Below are 19,246 nucleotides of genomic sequence, written 5' to 3'. Positions count from 1 at the left end.
GCTCAGGGTAAATGGAGGAGTAGAGTAGAGATTGCACTGCCAGGGGCACTCGGGCGGCTGGGTGCAGGGTGCTTTTGAGCAGTTGGGCGCTCAATGGATTGCAATGGAGAAGCTCAAAAACGAACAACGGCTGCAAGCTCGGGAACAAACTTTCTTCAGGTGTGCCCACCACTTCAAGAGGTACGTTGGAGGATAGGTAGGCATCCAGGAGTTGAGCACAGGGGGCCGAAGGGCGCTGGGCGCAGGGGTGCCTTTTGGTGTTAGGAAATCTTACCCTCTGCTGGTCGCGGTTGGAGGGGTCCCTGGTTCTGAGGCTGCAGGTGTCGTCAGGAGCGTCAAGGTGGGTCCTTGGGTGCTGGATTCTGGGTCAGTCGCCGGGGGGACGTCTTTGGGGTCTTTGTCCACTCCAGCACAGGCCAGGCTTGGCGGGTGCAGAGTATGCAGGGTTTGCGGTTCCTGGCTGATGCCAGGGGTCAGTTACTTGCTTTGAGCAGTACCACTGCTCGTGGGAGTCCCAGTTGCTTAGAGTCACAAGGTAGCCAGGTCCTCCGGGGTTTGTGAGGTTGCTGGCCACTGGAGCAGGTTCGAGGGTCGACAGGCCGGTAGGGCTGGGGCCAAAGCAGTTGGTGTCTTCCTCTTGTGAGCAGCTGCACGGCAGGTCTTCTTGTCTCTTGATCTTCTTTGCTGTTTCGGAATCTGGATCTAAGGAAGGAAGGTTCAGGGTGCCCCTAAATACTAAATTTAGGGGCGTTACAGGTAGGCAAAGGGCAGGGACACCTCCTATTCTGCCACTTTCCTGTGGGAGGGGGGCAGTAGCGTAGTCCTGATTGGGCAGGGCTTCCCATCTTCAAGATGGGGAGAGCCCGGAGATATGCTTCACCTCGCCTCCCCCACCTGAGGGGTGGGGCTGGTAGAGGCTGGCAGACCCCCTTTCCTTCTTTGGGTTTTCCGGCTAGTCTTCCCGCCAGAGTGGGGGTCAGAACCAGTAGGGGCCAGTTGCTGAGTACAGCAAGTGGCCTGGAGAAGCTCACAAAGGCGACATGCCTTTGAAGCTTCCCCTGCCCATCCTGGGAGAGGAGACCTAGCACCTCATCCAGGATGTACATTGTTGCAGGCCCAAGAGAGCAGATGGCTCTCTACCCAGGGGTCCAGCAACATGTCTGCTGTGTGACAGCCTAGGCAGCCCTTCAGACAAGACGTGGATTGTAGGTTAGCTTCAGGGGGCAGCTCTAAGATGCTCTCTGTCGTGCATTGTACATTAAATCCCACACTGGCATCATTGCGGGTTTATTGTGCTCAGAAGTTTGATACCAAACTTCTCAGTCTTCAGTGGAGCCATCATGGTGCTGTGGAGTTCGTGTTGACGATCTCCCAGCACCATATACTCTTAAATTGCAGCACTGCAGGAATGGACCTGGGTACTGTAGGGGCACAGGGCTCATGCACCTGTACCCACACCACTGGCATAGGCCACCCAGCTAGAGGGGTGGCTGATGTATGCCAGGGCAGTGTGTGTTGTAGGCATGACACACAGGGATGTGTGCCATGTCAACGGTTTTGTTCTGTACCCAGACACTCAGCCTGCAAGGGCAGTGTGTGTGTGTCAGGGTACAGGGCCTCTAAGGGTGGCACAATAAGTGCTGCAGCCCTTAAGGGCCTTCCCTGGTCACAAGGCACTGGGTACCCAGTGTACCATTTACCGGGAACTGACATGTGGCCAGAGTTTGCCAATTTGGGTTTAGGTTTCAGCACAGTTTTAGGGAAGGAACATAGGCCCTGGGTACCTGATTGGCAGGAGCCCAGGGCACACTCAGTCAAAGTACATTCAGCAATTCAGCAAAAGTGGGGGCATACCATGCAAGAAAGATTGCACTTTCTCACACGTCCACCCTCTTATACCACTATCCTTCCATGCTCCTCTGTGCTCTCATCCCCAGCTACCTCTCGCAGCACTGCTTTCTCCTTGCATCACATGGCATGGAAGTGCTACTCTTGCAAGTTTTCCTGCACACCTCCAAACCACCCACTTTCATTTCTCACACAGACAGCCCCCAACATTAATCTCTCTCTCACACATGGACCAGCTGCTTCCTATGCAGTTCCCCACACTCTCAAGCATGCTCCTCAACACCCGCTCACTCACTAAACATTCCACGGAAATCTGGGACCTGCTACACGACCAAGGGCCTGGCCCGGCCCTGCTCTTCCTCACTGAAACATTGCTGAAACCAACCTTGGCATGAGACCTTGCCACAGCCATCTCCACCAGCTACAAGATCAGTTGGTATGACCAGCAGCACAAGCCTGGAGACAGTCACCATCATATTCAAGGATATGATCTGCTTCACCACCTCCACATACACATTCACTAGCTGCATGGAACACCTCACATTCAAGCTGTGCCTCACAGCAAACTTGAGCTTGTGTTTAACCCTTTTATATAGACCACCAGGGCCTCGCACCAACTTAGCCACCAACGTCTCGGATTTTATTGCATCAACCCTAGTACTTCTATCCTCCTCAGAGATCGCACTGACCTGAACTCGATTACCCTTCTAGAACAAATCTGAAACATTGGCCTCTAGAAGCACGTCACCGGACCCACTCAATGCTACTGGACACCTCTTGGATCTCATATTCTCCTGCTTCAGCAACATCAAAATCTGCTAACCAATACCAATCACCAGGACAAACTATACCCTTGTTCAGCATCCCTGTCCCTGCAGACAAAACACTAGAGGAGGAATGGACGTCCTCTCTCTCCGAGCATACCAGGAGGCTGCCTGAAGTCCTTGAGAAATACTGGATCACTGATTTCACTGACACCCTGGACCCCTGAAGCACAGCTTAACAGAAAAACAAATTACCACAAGCCAGCTAGTACATAGAGAAACTCAGGTTGATAACACTCCACTGCAAGCAACTGAAGCATAATGAAAGAATGAGCCAAGACAGAACGGACAAATATGTCTTCATATCTACCCTGAGACGCTACCACCAACGGATTTGAAAAACTAATGCACAGCATTCGGAGGCCGCATTGACGCCAGCACTAACAGCAGCAAAGAAATCTGGGACCACCTTCTAAAGAATCTATGGAAGTAAGAAACCTTGCAATTACCATGGACTCCAAGTTCTCAATGAAAGCCAAGTGGACAAATTAGCAAGATCAAGATTCATCACCATGAATCCTCTGCGACGCATCTTCCCCCACCTGGAATTTCCACACAATTTTCTGGCTACTGTTTCTATTGTACTGTCTAAACTTGATTATGGCAGAGGCCTCTGCCACGGACCATCTTTATCAGCTATAAAAAAAACTACAATGGATTCAGAACTCTGCTGGCAGACTACTCCTACATGTAAAACCATAAGCTCACATCTCCCTGCCTTGAGGGCGCTACAGTGCTTACCGGTTGCCAGAGATCTACCGTCAGGCTGCTGTATATCGCCCACAAACCAATAAATGGAACAGGACTGCTTTCCATCAGGAATAAAAACGCCAAGTACATTCAACAAAAGAACCTCTGTCCAAGATTGGCACCTCTCCTCAAAACACACCCATACAAGAAAAAGACCATAGGTGGTTCATCTTTCTCTGTTCAAGCAGCCAAACTATGGAATTCATTACCCCCAAACATGAGATCCATGGATAACTATTTTATCTTCAGAAGACTGCTGAAGAGTTCGCTCTTTCCTACATAATCATCATACTCAAACACTAATGTACATCATATCCCTGCGTATGTAAACATTTATAATTTGATTATATGTATATATCTAGATGTGTATTTCTTTGTACAAATATGTATGATAACTATGGTTTTTAAACTATAGAGATATTCTTTAGGTCTGCTTAACAAATGTATATATTACTTGTGGTTAAATATAGTGTTGGTTTGCACTAAACTTGTGCCAGATACAGCGTGATGACCCGCATGCTTTTAAATCCTAAACAAGTTCTTTAGTCCTTAAGTGAAGAAAACACTTGCAGTATGTGAGTTCCAAAGTTTCAATTTTATTTGGCATAGTGCATCAACACGTTTCGGTTCTTCACGTACTTTCATGAGAACGGACGCCATCATGCCTGTCATATTTAAACAATAAACATTACATCATAGCATGAACATATGTATATATTTCAGCAGTTTCTCAAGAAACCATGGTAATATTTTTGTGTTTATAAAAAGGGTCATTTGGATAAGTATCTATTCTCCAATGCCTGAAATGAGTCAATCATGCATGGTATTGTCTATAAATATATCGAACATGCAAACCTAATAGCTTTGCTTAATCACTGATACCAAGTGGGCAAACTCATAGAACATAACCATGAAGCAGTCCATGATCTGAGCATGCAAAACATGATAGGCTCATTTCAGCCATGCAGCATTATCTGACTGAACAATTGTGCCCAAGTGGTCTTATCGCAACATGAATGTTTGCAAATTCTTACAATGTTATACACTTAATGCCGAAATGCATCCACCATATAAGCCTTCAGTCGTGCAAACTGATTACTCAATTATGAACTAACAAAATAATTACCAATATTAAAGCAAAGTTTTCCACATTTTACTAATACTGTTGAACAAACTATCAAAGAAAGATTAGAACACAAAAAAAAGTGCGTATCTCAAATCGCCGAAATGGCTTGTAGATATTTCACCAGGCCCTTCTCTCTTTGTCTACTGGCTTCCAATTAATAATTTCTTGTTAGTTGGTCCTAAAACATAAAATAGAGAGAATATAATAAGTAATAAGTATGATACAAGATGGAACCCTGAAAGAAGGCAAAAAAAAGTTAAATAAACACATGTAATTCAGCATCAAAATTCAACCCACTAGGTTCAAGATCATCTAGTTTTAAAATGTATCTGGCTTGGAGTCTGCGGAGGGTCTTCTCCCTGTTACCTCCCCTTGGATTTTAGGGGAACATGTCAATCACAGAATAATGAAAAGAATCCATGTTCCTTTGTGTGCTTGCCAAAAGTGTCTTGCAAGTGGGTAGCTGTTATCCCTATTCTTAATGGCTCACAAATGTTTTAAGACTCTTATGCGCTTGCAAAATAGTTCTACCAAGGTACATTTTGTTGCATCCACATTTTAACATGTATACCGCATATTCACTCTTACAGGTGAGATGTTTCGAATTAATAAGTTCATATCCAAAAGATGTGTGCACAGAAGTGGTGTTTTCGCCGTGTTTGCAGGCCTTGCTCCTACTGCATTTATAAAATCCTTTGGTTGGTTTTAACCATGAGGTGGTACTTGTTCTAATGTCATTCGATACCAACCTGTCCCTCAATGACTTTGCCTTCCTTTGCGTGATGAGTGGTTTAGTGGTGACCTTACTGTATCACTATTTAGAATATACCCATGCATTGACAAAATCTTTCACACTAAATGGTGGTCTGTCCTGTAAGATGTTATATACGTCAGTTTATTTTTATCTTATTTCTGTGATATTTCTGGGCGGTTTTTAAACAATATCTCATTTTGTGTCAGTCTGTTCACCCTCTTAAGAGTTGCCCTCAAAATATCCTTACTGTAGCCCCCCTGTCTCAATATTTTACTCATGTCATTAGTAATGGTTTTGAATTTCGCATCCGTCTCACCCTATACCTACCTCAATATATCCTCTACCTCCACTCTTTGACTCATCTTAAACCTCATTTAACAACTATAATCTCCGAAATAACCCTCTCTAGACTCTTGCCTCCTCTATCCTTCCTGGCTCACCCCAGACCTAATTTTCATACGATGATTTCCCAAACAGCCTATTTTGAATTCTTCCCTCTTGTATCCTTCCTTTAACCCATCCCAAACCTCATTTGACTACTCTGATCTCCCTAATCCCTTTCTAAACTCTTCCCTCTTCTATTCCTCTATTATCCTATCAGAGTTGCGTGTCCACCTCTCATATAAACTCGTATGTACCTATACTAATCCACCACTCATCCTTTTGGGTTCCGATGTAGCATGCTACTTGCTGAAAAGTGATTTCACACCTCATCAGGGGTAGTAAGCGGTATATAAATACAAATGCAATCAAATGCCTGCATCAGATTGCCATCTATGTCCAGCTCTACGATGGATATGCTCCTTGACAGACAGAACCCAGGTGGTCATCCCAGCACCATACTCGTTTACAGCCCGAACTCTCATCTGCAAAGTGCCTCAAGGTCCTTCCCTCAGCCCAACCCTCTTCAATGCTTACATGACCATCTAGCCAAAGTTGTGCACATGATGTCCACTGTCCACATCCTCCTTTACACTGGTGACACGCAACTCATACTCTCCCTTTCGGACAAGAGCACAAGCAACAATTTCACTTTCTTCATGACTGAAGTCACCATCTGAAAAGCCAACTACCTTAAGCTCAACACCAACAAGACTGAAGTAGTGATCACGGATAAAAGCACCTTGCCATGGGACTGAATCTGGTGGCCAGTCAACGTGGGACACACACCAAACCCCAGCCACCAAGCCAGGAACCTTGGTTCGTCATTGACAACATACTGGACATGCCCACTCAAGTCAATGCTGTCACTGCATCCTGCTTTCACATCCTGAAGATGCTGCGGAAGAACTAAAAACAGCCCCAAACAGCACCAGAGAAACTGTCACACACGCCCTTGTCAAATCGACCTGGACTTTGGTAACACCCTGCTACGCCCAAATCACCAAGCTTACTCACCAGAAGACTATGAACCATCCAGAACTCAGCAGCCAACTCATCCTCAACCTCCCATGCAGAACACACATCACACCTCCGAGAGCTCCACTGGTTCCCAGTATACAAATGCACTCATTTGAAATCTTTCACTCAGTCTGGGCACTGCACAACATGACCCTGCCTACCTGAAGAGCATGAGCTCCTTCCATCAACATCCCAAGCACCTCTGCTCTGCCAGACTTCTACTAGCACACATCCCATGCATCCACAGAAACAAGTCCGAAGCCTCAACATACATCTCCCATAAAATGTGGAATGAGTGCTCACCACACATGAAAGCCTCCTCTGTCCTTCTTGAGTTATGCAAGAAGATGAAGGCTAGGGGGACACACCTCCTCTCCTCAGCACCAATATACTCTAAGGGGTGATAGTGCTCATTACAAATAAACTTCACATAATTAACAAACAAAGATGCTAGCACATTTTGACAAACCATACCCCAGCCTTAACCAGTTTGGAGACTTTTGCTGGGTGTACTGAATGTTTAATAAACAAAGTGCTCACTTGATAATTGGATGAGTGAAAATTGATTAAAACTGAATCCCCCAAAAACTCAGTTTATTCTTTTTGGGAAGGATGTTGACTTTGGAATCATTCTTGGTGGCTTCAGTCCCTTGGTTCCCTTCCTCAACCAGCCTCTAAAGCGTGGAATGTGGGTGTAATTTTTTATGTCGAGCTGTCATTTGAGGGTCAGATAAAAAAATTCTCTTGAACTTTTTGTTTCTTAATAAAAATGCTGAAGAAAGTGTTACCCTTCATTCCCCTAGATTTGCAAAACTCTGTGGTTATCACCTTTAGTTTCATCGAAGGCTTCATTACTGTAATGCCTTGTACATTGAGATTAAACAGAGATCAATAAATAAGCTACAGATGTTGCAAAACACAGCCTGCCACCTACTGAAAACAATTCCAAGGTTTAAATCTGTAACATTCACATTGGTGGAGCTTCATTGGCTCCCAGTAAGGAAGAGAATTGCCTTTAAAGCTTTGTGTCTTGCACAAGAGTTATTACACGGTTCAGGGCCAGAATATCTCAAGAACAAGTTCAGATGGTACTCTCCTAAGAGATTTTTTCTGTCAGCCAAGTCGAGATCAGTGTTTGTTTCCAAGATCAAGAAAGTGGCATGGGGTGGTTGCGGTTTTGTTCATTCCACTTGTAATCTCTGGAACAGCATGCCCCAGAATCTTTAAAGTCAGACCCATTTTCTCTGTTTTCGGAAATATTTGAAAACATGGTTATTTTCTCTCTCCTTGTAGTATAGCTGCTCCTCTTGGTTGGTTATCTACGCTTCAGAGGTTGGATGTAAAATTATGCTCTTGCCGAGATGCACCCAGGCAATCGGGCTCTAGAAGTGTGTAAATCAAATCACTTTGTTGGGCCACTTCCTGCCTAATCGAGGGATGCTGCACAGGAATTTGCATCCACTGACTCTATCCCTGAATGGACTCCTTGGACATGATCTTTGGACCTTTGTCACTGAAGACTCTTAGCCCCCTTCATATTGTGTCTTTGGTACCTCCAGTGCTGCACAAGACATCGCTTTGCGTTTGGATTAATGTTAGCTAGGCAGCCGCAGCACTCCCCTGTTCTGTGGTTACCTTCTTCTCTGCCCTGGGTGTTCTAACTGAACAAACATTAACATGGACAAGGTATTGGGCTGGTTTTCCTGTTGTTGATTCTTTATTTTGAGAAATTGCCACATGCACATGCCTTTTCCATTGGCAAAGGAGTTGATGATAATGTTGATTGAAAGGATATAGATGATAGATAATGTGGAAGGCGGGCCTGTGTTCCGCTTGCCACATTGCTAAGGATCTTCCCACGCTCTCAGAACTGAACTTAGGTCACCAACTCCGTATGCAACATTCTCAGGTGAGTTTACAACCTTCACAGTGGCCCAGAGAAAGGACACAGAAGTCCTAGGTATTTTATTTCCTTCACTGGATGGTAAAACATGTAGGGTCACTGCTATGTCTGAGATGAATGCAAAGGTAAACTTTCATTTTCTCTATACCAGCGGTCATCTGAGTCCATTCTTGTGTAGGAAAAACCCTTCTCTACCTAATGAGTGAGTAAAATATTGTTTATAAAACACTCACTTTCAAGGAGATCTGGTTTCTCAGATTACTCACCTCACTTGAGAGAGTTTAGTTGTGGTTGGTGTCTACCGCTCGAAACAAAACCTGAAAGGGGTGAATGTATATAGCGTCTCATGGCTGCTACATTGTCTGACAGCCATGGCCCTTCACCTGTTAAATGCTTCTTGAACTGCAGGTTTATTGCTTCGGGGTTAGAGGTTGCCTCTCTGCAGTTAGTTTGAGATGGAGGTGGACCAGACAAGGAGTCGCTTCAGACAAGGATAGCCACTGTTGGTTCTGACATTCCATAAGTTCAGAAGATAGAGCTATAACATCTTTTATTAATAAAGACCTTCGTTTTCACAAGAGATGTTTAGAATGAGCTGTTGGACATGCCCATTGACATGAAGCAAGTTATCAGGGCTAAAGCAGACATCCCTCATAAGCTTTAATTGTTGGAAAATAGCTTGCCCCTGGGCAATGTTACCTACACTGGAGGTTCTTGCAAGATTGTATCTCTATTGCAAATCTCCTTTGCCAGGACCTTTCGCATGGCTATTTTAGGAGAGTCTCTTTAAGGAATGAGCAGTTTCAGCAACATTGGCAGAGTATCACTGTGATGAAGAATACGTCTATGTGAGGTTGCAGTGTGAGTGAGTCTCACTTAAATATCCTGTGGCTGAGGACAATTGGCTGGCCATAGCATTTATTCCCAATTGTGCCTAAGGGAAGATGGTTCAGGTCCTGACCAAAAAGCTACTGTCAGCAAGGGGCAGTGAGCGTACTCCCACTCTATAGAGGCATCATGCATATCTGGTTTGATGCTCCAAAAACAAAGAGATTACTACACATGAGCCTATTTGAAAAGGGAATCAGAACATAGTGCTAGATTATCTGTTAGAAGGAGGCAATCTTCCACAAGTGTGCACTGCATTGAAAGGTGATGGGTGCCAGTTTCTCTGTTTAGAACATTTTCCAGCTCGATAGCTGTACAAGAAGTGACAGCTGTTTTCCTTCAGAGTTTTTTTCTTCCTTTGCTGTGCTCTTTATAATGCCATATTTGTTATCTACGGCATCACTTTTCTCTATACACCTTCCCAGCATCCCAGGTTCTTTTGGGACTGAGAAAGCTGTAGTTGGCCTGCTTTCCCAAGACCTGCATTGCTTTAGACTGCCCAAGTAGAATATGGTGCTCTGAATTGCTGGAGCTCTCCATGTGCTTGTCTTGTAGAGGAATGGGCCAGATTCTCTTTCCAAGCTTGGCAAGCATGTGTAGCTCTTAAGCGAATGCGATACCTGGTTTGGGACCTATCTGAGAATGTCTTGGAGGTTTTATTGTAGTCTGTAGAACTTCAAGGAAAACTGATTATGCAATGTGTTAGGGAAAAGTCACTAGGCCCCAAGTAGAAGAGGTTGGAATATTGACACCATATATTTTGGTACTATGAAGTCATATGTGGTGATTGGTTTACTTACCGGGTTCCTATTATTTTCCGTCCAGACTATTAAACTATTTATGAAGAACTTAGCAGATATTTCCTCCAAAACATTTGGTGACCCTGCATTGGGATTTGAACTTGGTGATGAGATTTCTGTGTTTTCTTTTGGGCAGTTTCAATAATGTACTTTATGTCATTACTCTGAAAGTTTTTTTTCTTGAGAGCATTAACCCAGAATGTGAACTTCAAGCGTTGTGCGTTACAAGCTCTCATCAGTTTTCACGGGCAATGTTAGTCTAGAAGTCCAACATTCTGTCTTGCATAGGAAGGTCTTGAACCATCCTCTCAGCAATGATTCACGTATCGGCCTTCTTTTCTCTCCTACACCTTTCTATGGTAGATAAGTGCTATTGCCTTGATCCTAAATGGGCTCTGAGTTTTGATGTATCTGGACAGGGGAGTTCAGGGTTGGCTGTTTGTTAGTTTAGCTAGTGAAGAGAAGGGTCAATATATTTCTAGATAGATCATTTAATTGCTATGAGATTACAAAAAAAGGATCCCTAAAATAATCAGAATCTACTCCGTGAAATCAAGCAATAAATTAAGGACAGCTGAGAAGACATGTTAGGTGGCAAGATTGTATTTCACTCACATTTGCCTTGATGTCATAGTGAAAGAGGAGGCTGGGTTGGTCTCACCTCTGAGTTCGTCATTCCCCTCCTATGTGAGTCTTTCAAGAGATGATGAATATGCGCGAGGAAGTTATCTGTTGGAAAAAGTTTATTTGTTGTGACCAACCTTCAATCTTCCATGCTTAAGCTCTGGGTGCTGTTCCTTTTTTCAGTTTCACTTTTTTGACATCCATCTGTGATGTGAGGAGCCACAACTGAGGTAAGGTGCACAGATGGTTCCCGGTAGGCACAACGATGATGTCCCTTATGGCATTGGTTTGGAGAGTTGTAATAACAAAAAGGTTTCTTGATGTTCCAGTTACCACGGATGGATAGATAAATGAACTCCCACCCAGGATGTGAAAAGGTGCTGCTTCAAGTGATGGATAATCTGCATCGGAAGATAATATCCATCAGAATGCTTGCTCAATACAGCTACAAGATGTCCTGCAAGCACAGCTTTTACTTAATTGCGCACAAGGTTCAGGAGGATATGCATCCGTCCCCTGTGTTTACTGCCCTTTTGTGTTTTTGCTCAGTTCACTCAAACTTCATCCATTTCCGGGTCCATGTGTTCAGAAACAAGATCTCCGAAAGGCTTGCCCACATCCATTATCGGTTTCAAGGAACCTATGCTGCTTCTTTTCTTGGTGCGTCTTGATTTTCTAAGACATGCTGTAGTTTTTCGTTTAGTCCCTGAGCAGGATGCTGTGTTACGAGAATTCTCACCTTTCAGAATGTGAGTCAAGTTAAAAAAATCATGGAGGTTTGATGTTCTGCGAATGTAGTACAGCAATGGTTGCATTTCAAATATGGGAATTTTATAGAATATTTGTGAAGATTGTTACACGGTTCCCAAGTGTCCTAGTTAAACATTTTTCACATAGGCCATTTCAAAACATTGCACCATAGCAGGATTCAAAATGCCATAATCTAATGTAAGCTTTTTCAGTTACCATCACGGGTTGCTTTCTCCATGGTAATGTTTTAAAATTCTCCAGTTATTTTATAATTTCAAACACACCTCATATATTCGAGTTACCGGTGTGCCCTTGTGATGGACAAGAACTTGTATGTCTGTTAGTGTTGAAGTGCACCTGCATACATTTTCATCAATCTTGCATTCAAATGCAGATTATGGTGTCTCTGTTCTCAGACTTACTTTTAATACTCATTTTAGGAGATCAAAAACTTTATTAAAGATGTGTCTGAAAAGATAAAGAAGACCAGGGACAAGTATGGCATCAATGACAACGGGACCACTGAGGTATGATTAACTAACCACATCACCCCAGCTTTTTCAGAACTTTCCATGAAGGATGTGTATATGTGTATAGAACTGGCTAGGGTTTACCATCTTAAACTGTTTGATTAAATGTTTTCTTCTTCAGCCTCGTGTATTGTACCAGTTGGATAGGATCACCCCAACCCAACTAGAAAAATTCCTGGAGACCTGCAGGGATAAGTATATGAGGTATTTGGTGTTTGCATTATTATTATCCATCCAGATTATCAGAGGTCAGACCTGCTCTCTGACTGGGCCACCAATTGTTTTTAGTTCGTTTTTTGCAAAATCTGTTCAGAGCTACCTTGCATGATCTGCCTTATGTTTTTTTGCAGGGCACAGATGGAACCTGGTTCTGCTGTAGGTGCCCTGTGTGCACAGAGCATTGGAGAGCCTGGCACGCAAATGACCCTGAAGACTTTTCACTTTGCCGGAGTCGCCTCCATGAACATCACTCTGGGGGTGCCAAGGATCAAGGAGATCATCAATGCCTCAAAGGCTATCAGGTAGGATTCCGCATTTATCTTGTTTTATATGCTTTTCTGTTTCACACCCCAGTCAACCCTCCCTGAAGAGGAGAGAAGGTTTTTTTTTAAACCAGGCTACTGTCAAGTGTGTCTTGATTAGTCTGACAAACAGACGTAATAGCTTTAGAATTCCCAGTGTCTTTCATCCTGCACACCTTGAGGAGGTTAGATGGGCAACACTAGACAAAGTATCCTTACTGGGACCATGGCGTCTGGAAGTAAGATTGTATATGGAGCATTTCAGCCAGCTTACACCAAATTTCTTTTAAGCAAATGAAAAGCTACAGCTGAAGTATTTTAATGAGTTTAAAAATTGGTAGTGTTACAGTTTATTATTTAGAATGGGTCTACTTTCTGTTCAGGTGGAGGGAAAGGTAGTTAACTTCGGGAGGCGTGGGCAATATGTAACTGAAGAAAAAAAACTTAACTGGGACTGAGACTGCCATTTAAGTATTGACCAACCTGGTCACTGCTGGGGATGAAGATCTATTATACCTGGTATATCCTAAATGCAAGGCTCCTGTCGAGGGTCCAACTACTGGTGAACCATTGATTAACCTCTAGTCATGACCTGATAGTTGGAAAGTAGCGCTAGAGTTGCAAAACTTGAGGCTAAAGTCCTTGTAAGCGTCTGGTCACACTACAGAATTGATTCAAAGACTGGTATTGTGCTGGGTCGATGTGTTCACACCTATGAAGCTCTGCACTCAAAGTTGTTTGATGTCAATTTGAGGTCAATTCATGAACAGCACACATGCAGGTATGAAGTGGATCACAATTAGTACTTATGCTGGTGTCTCACATTTTTGCCTGCTGTTCCAATTCTTTGACAGCACCCCTATAATTACTGCAAATCTGGAGAAGGATGATGATGCAGATTTTGGACGACTTGTGAAAGGAAGAATTGAAAAGACTCTTTTAGGGGAGGTAAGCTGTTTGGAACTCTCTACAGTGCCATTTTACAAGTCTCTAATGTCTGCAGGATAGGAGAATTGCAGAAGTTAATGTATCCAAAAGAATAAGACACAATGTGCATATCTTAAGGGTTCTGCATTTAATATTGTATCTATTAGTATGAACCATCACCTGCTCATCTAATAAAGGAGTGCCTGAATAAGAAGCTGTTAAAAGCACATTCTTTAACTTGAAGGTGCTGTAAAGTCCTAGGAAATAATCTCTCTATAATGGATGGTGCTGAACGCAGTGAAGTGTAGATAAAGGGGAGGTGGAAACTCTTGTCATGGAATCAAAACAATGTTTTGGCTGAGATGAATCCCATTTCATTTGGATGCATATGACACAAATCCGTGATAGTGCTGTACTTTCCCTGGATATGAGAGCAAATATTTGATAGGGGGGGAAATGTTGCAGTTGTTCTGACTGATTGGGCCTCCACAGTGGTCTGTGATGGGTCAGTCTATAGAAAGCAGTTACCACTTCCCTCTGTAAAGAGTATCTGATTTTCCCACTTGAATGGAGGTGGATGTTACGCTTGTTCCTCTGACAAATAGGCCATGGTGATCCAAAATGTGTCAAGGGGCCATTATGGATGTACCATTATAGCAGTACTTAATAGGTCATTGCTTGTCATGAGTTTGTGAAAAGTCGTGTCTGTAGAATGGGCCCTGATGGACCTCTTCTCTATGGAAGGATTTTGGATGAGTGGTTTCCATTCTGCATAACTAATTCCATCAAAGGACACCTGCCCTATAGAAAGGGTAGAAGCTATGGTCCATCATTATAAAAGGAGCCCAACTGGTTGCTTTTCTGTATATCCATATACAATGTGATGGGCCTTTTTTTCGGAATGGTCTGGTCTTCTGACAGCCTCTTTCTGTCCACCTTCTACCAACCTAGTATTTCAGTGACCCAAAACCGTCACAATTTGCCCACCTTTAATCACCATAGATCCAATTCTAGCAAAGTGAAGACAACAGATGGTTTATTGGCAACTTCTAGAACATAAAATGTCATGGTTGAGGTTTGGAAAACCACTGAAAAAAGTCTTGGGTGCCCTCTGATCACATAATCTGGCTCATTCACAACAGAGAATATCACTGTGCACTACCTAGAGCTAATAATGCCTATTGCCAGTGTGAGAAAGTGGCTCTGTATATACTGTTCCTTAATAGGTACAGGGTGTACAGAGTCCACAGACCCCCAGGGTTTAACAGGTTAAAGTTAGATATAACCTTACTCTCTAAAGTGGTAGCTTGGTCGAGCAGTAAGGCAGTATCAGAGGACAGTGTAAAGCATTTGTTGTACACACTCAGTCAGCAAATGGTTCCACACACTCAATAACTGAACTCTAGGCCAATGGTTTATATATAAAAACATATATGCTTGTTTTATTTTAGAACCAACACTTGGATTTAAAATATACTTTCTCGACAGGAGATGTTTCATATAAATACTTTTGTATATGCAATAGACTTTAGTAAACAATTACAAGTGGTTGCAGTAGGCAACTCTATTTCTAAACACAACAATACATTGAGCTCAATGGTAAATTCAAGTTAATTGCAACAGATTACTTTTTAGATTACTTTTGTAATTCCAGGACTGGATCCTAGATTCAGTCCTGGGTCAGTTCTCAATCAAGTGATGAAAGTCGACTTAAGTACTGTAATGATTTTTAACTAATATTTAGCTATTTTAAAAGTTGACACTTAGAAAATATTTCAGAGAAAACAGTCAATGATTCCCTATGGAAGAAAATTCAGGTTATAGGTACAGTATGTTCTCGTTACTTTTGTAATCCAGTACTGGGTGCCTAGACTCAGTACTGGGACCTTTATCCAAAAGAGGTAAGTAATTACGTTTTCAGATATTATACGATTTTTGAGGAATATTTAAAGATTGCAGAAATCGACACTTAGAAGAAATTTCACAGAAAAACATTCAATGGTTTCCTATGGGAGAAAATTGAGTTAAGAGTAAGTACAGTTGTGGGTATTTTTCAGAGTCAGTGCTGGGCACCAAGATCCAGCACTGGGAACTCACCTAAGAGCAGGTGAGTAAATTCGTTTTTGTCATTTGGCTGATTTTTGGTGAATATTTGAAGATTTGAAAAGTCCACACTTAGAAGAAATTTCAGGAAAAAGCCAGTCAATGTTACCCTATGAGGAAAATAGAGTTTGCGGTTTAAGGGTAAGTACTCGACTGGTAGAGTTGAGGTTCTGGGCACAGACTCGGGGGTCTCCCAGGGTCAGGTAGGTACAGTTGGTTCACCCTCAGTGGCTCTAGGGCGGCCGGTGCAGAGAGAGTTAGGCCCAATGTTCTCCTATGAGGGATAGGGGGGGCCTTGTTTGGTGGCTGCTGTCTGGCAAGCCACGCAGCTGTGGGAGCTGGGCTCCTGGTCACTTACTCAGGGCAAGTGGGGAAGTAGGTAGGTGTAGAGTTTTCACTGCCAGGGCCACTCGGGCAGCTGGGTGCAGAGGGCTTTTGAGCCTTCGGGCGCTCAATGGATTTCAATGGGAAATCTCCGGTTTGGAAAAAGACTGCAAGCTCGGGGACTAGGACTCTTCAGGTGCCACCACCACTTCGAGAGGTAAGTTGGGTAGTTGGATGATATGTAGGTACCCCGGGATTGGGCACAGGGGGCCGCGGGGTGCCGCGTGCAGGGGTGCCTTTAGGTGTCGGGAAATCTTACCCTCTGTTGATCGCGGTTGGGGGGGCACCTTGTTCTGAGGCTGCAGGCTTCTTCAGGAGTGTCGAGGGAGGTCCTTGGGTGCCGGACTCGGGGTCACAGTCGCCGTGGGGTCGTCCTCAGGGTCTTTGTTCACTCCGGCACTGGCCAGGCTTGGCTGGTGCAGAGTGTGCTAGGTTCGCGGTTCCGGGCTGCTGCCAGGGATTAGAGATAGGTTTTCGAGTAGAGCCTCTACTCATGGGAGTCCCAGGGTTTTAGAGCCAAAAGGTAGCCAGGTCCTCCGGGGTTGGTGAGGTTGCTGGCCACAAGAGGTGCCGGGTTGGAGCAGGAGCAGGTTCGAGGGTCGACAGGCCGGTAGGGCTGGGGCCAAAGCAGTTGGTGTCTTCCTCTTCTCAGCAGCTGCAAGGCAGATCTTCTTTCTTCTTGCTCTTTGTAGTTTCAAATCTGGAATCTGGGGAAGGAAGGTTCAGGGTGCCCCTAAATACTAGATTTAGGGACGTTACAGGTAGGTGAAGGGCAGGGACCAATGGGTCCCCGTCCTGGGGTGGGTACACCCCCTATCCTGCCTCTCTCCTTTGGGAGGGGGACAGTAGCCTAGTCCTGATAAGGTAGGGCTCCCCATCTTCAAGATGGCGAGAGCCCGGAGATGTGCTTCACCTCGCCCCCCCCCCCACCTTAGGGGTGGGGTTGGCAGGCTGGCACATCCCCTGTCCTTATTTGGGGTTATCGGCCAAAGCTTCCCGCCAGAGTGGGGGGTTGCAGGGGCCTGGGGAAGCTCACAGAGGCGGCATGCCTTTGCAGCTTCCCCCTGCCCATCCTGGGGGAGGAGATCTAGCACCTCGCCCAGGATGTGCATTGTTGCAGGACCAGGAGACCAGGGGCTCTCCTACCCAGGGGTCCAGCAACATGTCTGCTGGGTGGCAGCCTAGGCAGCCTCAGAGCAGACGTGGATTCGTAGGTTAGGTTTAAGGGGGCACCTCTAAGATGCCCTCTGGGGTGCTGAGTACATTAAATCCCATACTGGCATCAGTGTGGGTTTAATGTGCTGAGAAGTTTGATACCAAACTTCCCAGTCTGCCATTATGGTGCTGTGGAGCTAGTGTTTGACGAGCTCTCAGCACCATGTACTCTTAAATGGCAGCACTGCACTTACAGGGCTCAGGAATTGACCTGGGCACTGTAGGGGCACAGGGCTCCTGCTCCTGTGCCCACACCATTGGCATAAGGCACCCAGCTAGAGGGCTGACTGATGTATGCCATGGCAGTGTAGGCGATGGGCATGGCACACAGGGATGTGTGCCATGTCGACTTTGTTTTTGTCTTGCACCCAAACACTTAGCCTGCAAAGGCAGTGTGTGTGTGTGTAAGGGTACAGGGCCTCTAAGGGTGGCACAAGGTGTGCTGCAGCTCTTAGAGGCCTTCCTTGGTCACTCAGCCCTGGGTACTTAGGGTACTTAGGGTACCATTTACTAGGGGCTGACATGTGGCCAGGGTTTGCCAATTTGGGTTTAGTTTGTTTTAGGGAAGGAACATAGGCCCTGGGCACCTGATTAGCAGGAGTCCAGGGCACACTCAGTCAAAGTACATTCAGCAATTCAGCAAAAAGTGGGGGCATACCATGCAAGAAAGATGGCACTTTCTCACAGCCAGTCCTGTACCTCTGAAGCAGTGACCTCATGCCACTCAAACCTATGTAAACTGGTGCATTTTCTCTTCTGCCCCTCATATTTTTCAATATCTGGAGTCGGACTCCTTGCACCCATCTAACAATTGAGTGTAGTTTTCTAATCACTTTGTATCTGTGTGACCTAGTACTGCCATTATTACATTACCACTTCATCTGGACCAATACTCCATGACATTGCTCAGCATCCTTTCTAAAGTTCACATAGATATGAAGCTTGAAGTGATAAAGATGCTTACTTTATTTAAGGCCTCATTCTTTGCAATGGAACCTGCAACACAAATGTGCCAAACTGCTGAGGATCCCAGTCACTGCTGTCCTTATGACACCACTCCTAAATGCCTTGAGTGGCAAGGAAAGCCTCCCATAAGCTGAAACACAAGCGCCCCTTTGCTCAAGAAATTAAATGTGAAAATCTTATGTTTCCTTTTTTATCAAATGATGAATGCAACATTCAACTCCTTCTCTTTCTGGTTTGCAAGGGAGTCACTAGAACCAAGACCTAAATGTTGAATTAAATGACACATTTGGTAATCAATTGGTAACTTCCCACCCACAGGTTTGATTGGTAAAATTGTATTCTCCTCAGCTTTAATTTCTACAACATAGTGGATCACATTTTCATCTTTCCTGTTTTGCAGATTTACCTGCCCTGGGGTATTTTATTTACTCTCCCTTGAATTGAATCATGTTTAAAACACACAACTGGTTCAGAATTGGAACAGGTAGTTGTAATGGAAATGGTCCACGCAAGGGAGTCCAGTTGACACTCTGAACATCATACGTCCCCCTTGGCAGTTTTTATGGCAGTCCCAGAGATGATCTACCTTCGCAGATCATCCGTAAAATAGTTTGGGGCATATACAAGTACTTTAGTTACCTTGCCTTAAATTCTTTTTCAAATATTTTCCAAGCAAGCATGTCCATTCAGCATTCCCTGTGACTGTGGTTCAAATATTTTCTATAAGGAAATCCAGTTGATCCAAGTTCCTGCACCCTCTCTTGCAGATCTCAGAGTATATTGAAGAAGTCTTTCTTCCGGATGATTGCTTTATCCTGGTGAAGCTCTCCATGGAACGGATACGGCTTCTGAGACTAGAAGTAAGTAATGCATCCAGGTAGTATGATCATGACCTGGCAGAAGTCGGTCTGTGTGAAAGTCTTTTTTTTTTT

At 44.4% G+C, this 19,246-nt stretch overlaps 1 protein-coding gene across 2 annotated transcripts in view; it reads left to right on the top strand.

Annotated features, from left to right (window-relative positions):
- The window catches only part of POLR3A (RNA polymerase III subunit A), a 316,237-nt gene that overhangs the window by 250,002 nt on the left and 46,989 nt on the right, over positions 1-19,246 (top strand). For both annotated transcript variants that reach the window (XM_085604841.1, XM_085604831.1), the window contains 5 exons: positions 12,109-12,195; positions 12,320-12,402; positions 12,549-12,719; positions 13,574-13,667; positions 19,082-19,174. In XM_085604841.1, coding sequence (XP_085460967.1) covers positions 12,109-12,195; positions 12,320-12,402; positions 12,549-12,719; positions 13,574-13,667; positions 19,082-19,174 — 528 coding nt within the window. The remainder of the gene's footprint in view (positions 1-12,108; positions 12,196-12,319; positions 12,403-12,548; positions 12,720-13,573; positions 13,668-19,081; positions 19,175-19,246) is intronic.

This window comes from Triturus cristatus, chromosome 1_2, assembly GCF_964204655.1.
Source record: "Triturus cristatus chromosome 1_2, aTriCri1.1, whole genome shotgun sequence".
NCBI classification, from domain to species: domain Eukaryota; kingdom Metazoa; phylum Chordata; class Amphibia; order Caudata; family Salamandridae; genus Triturus; species Triturus cristatus.
This window is presented reverse-complemented; position numbering and strand designations above follow the sequence as displayed.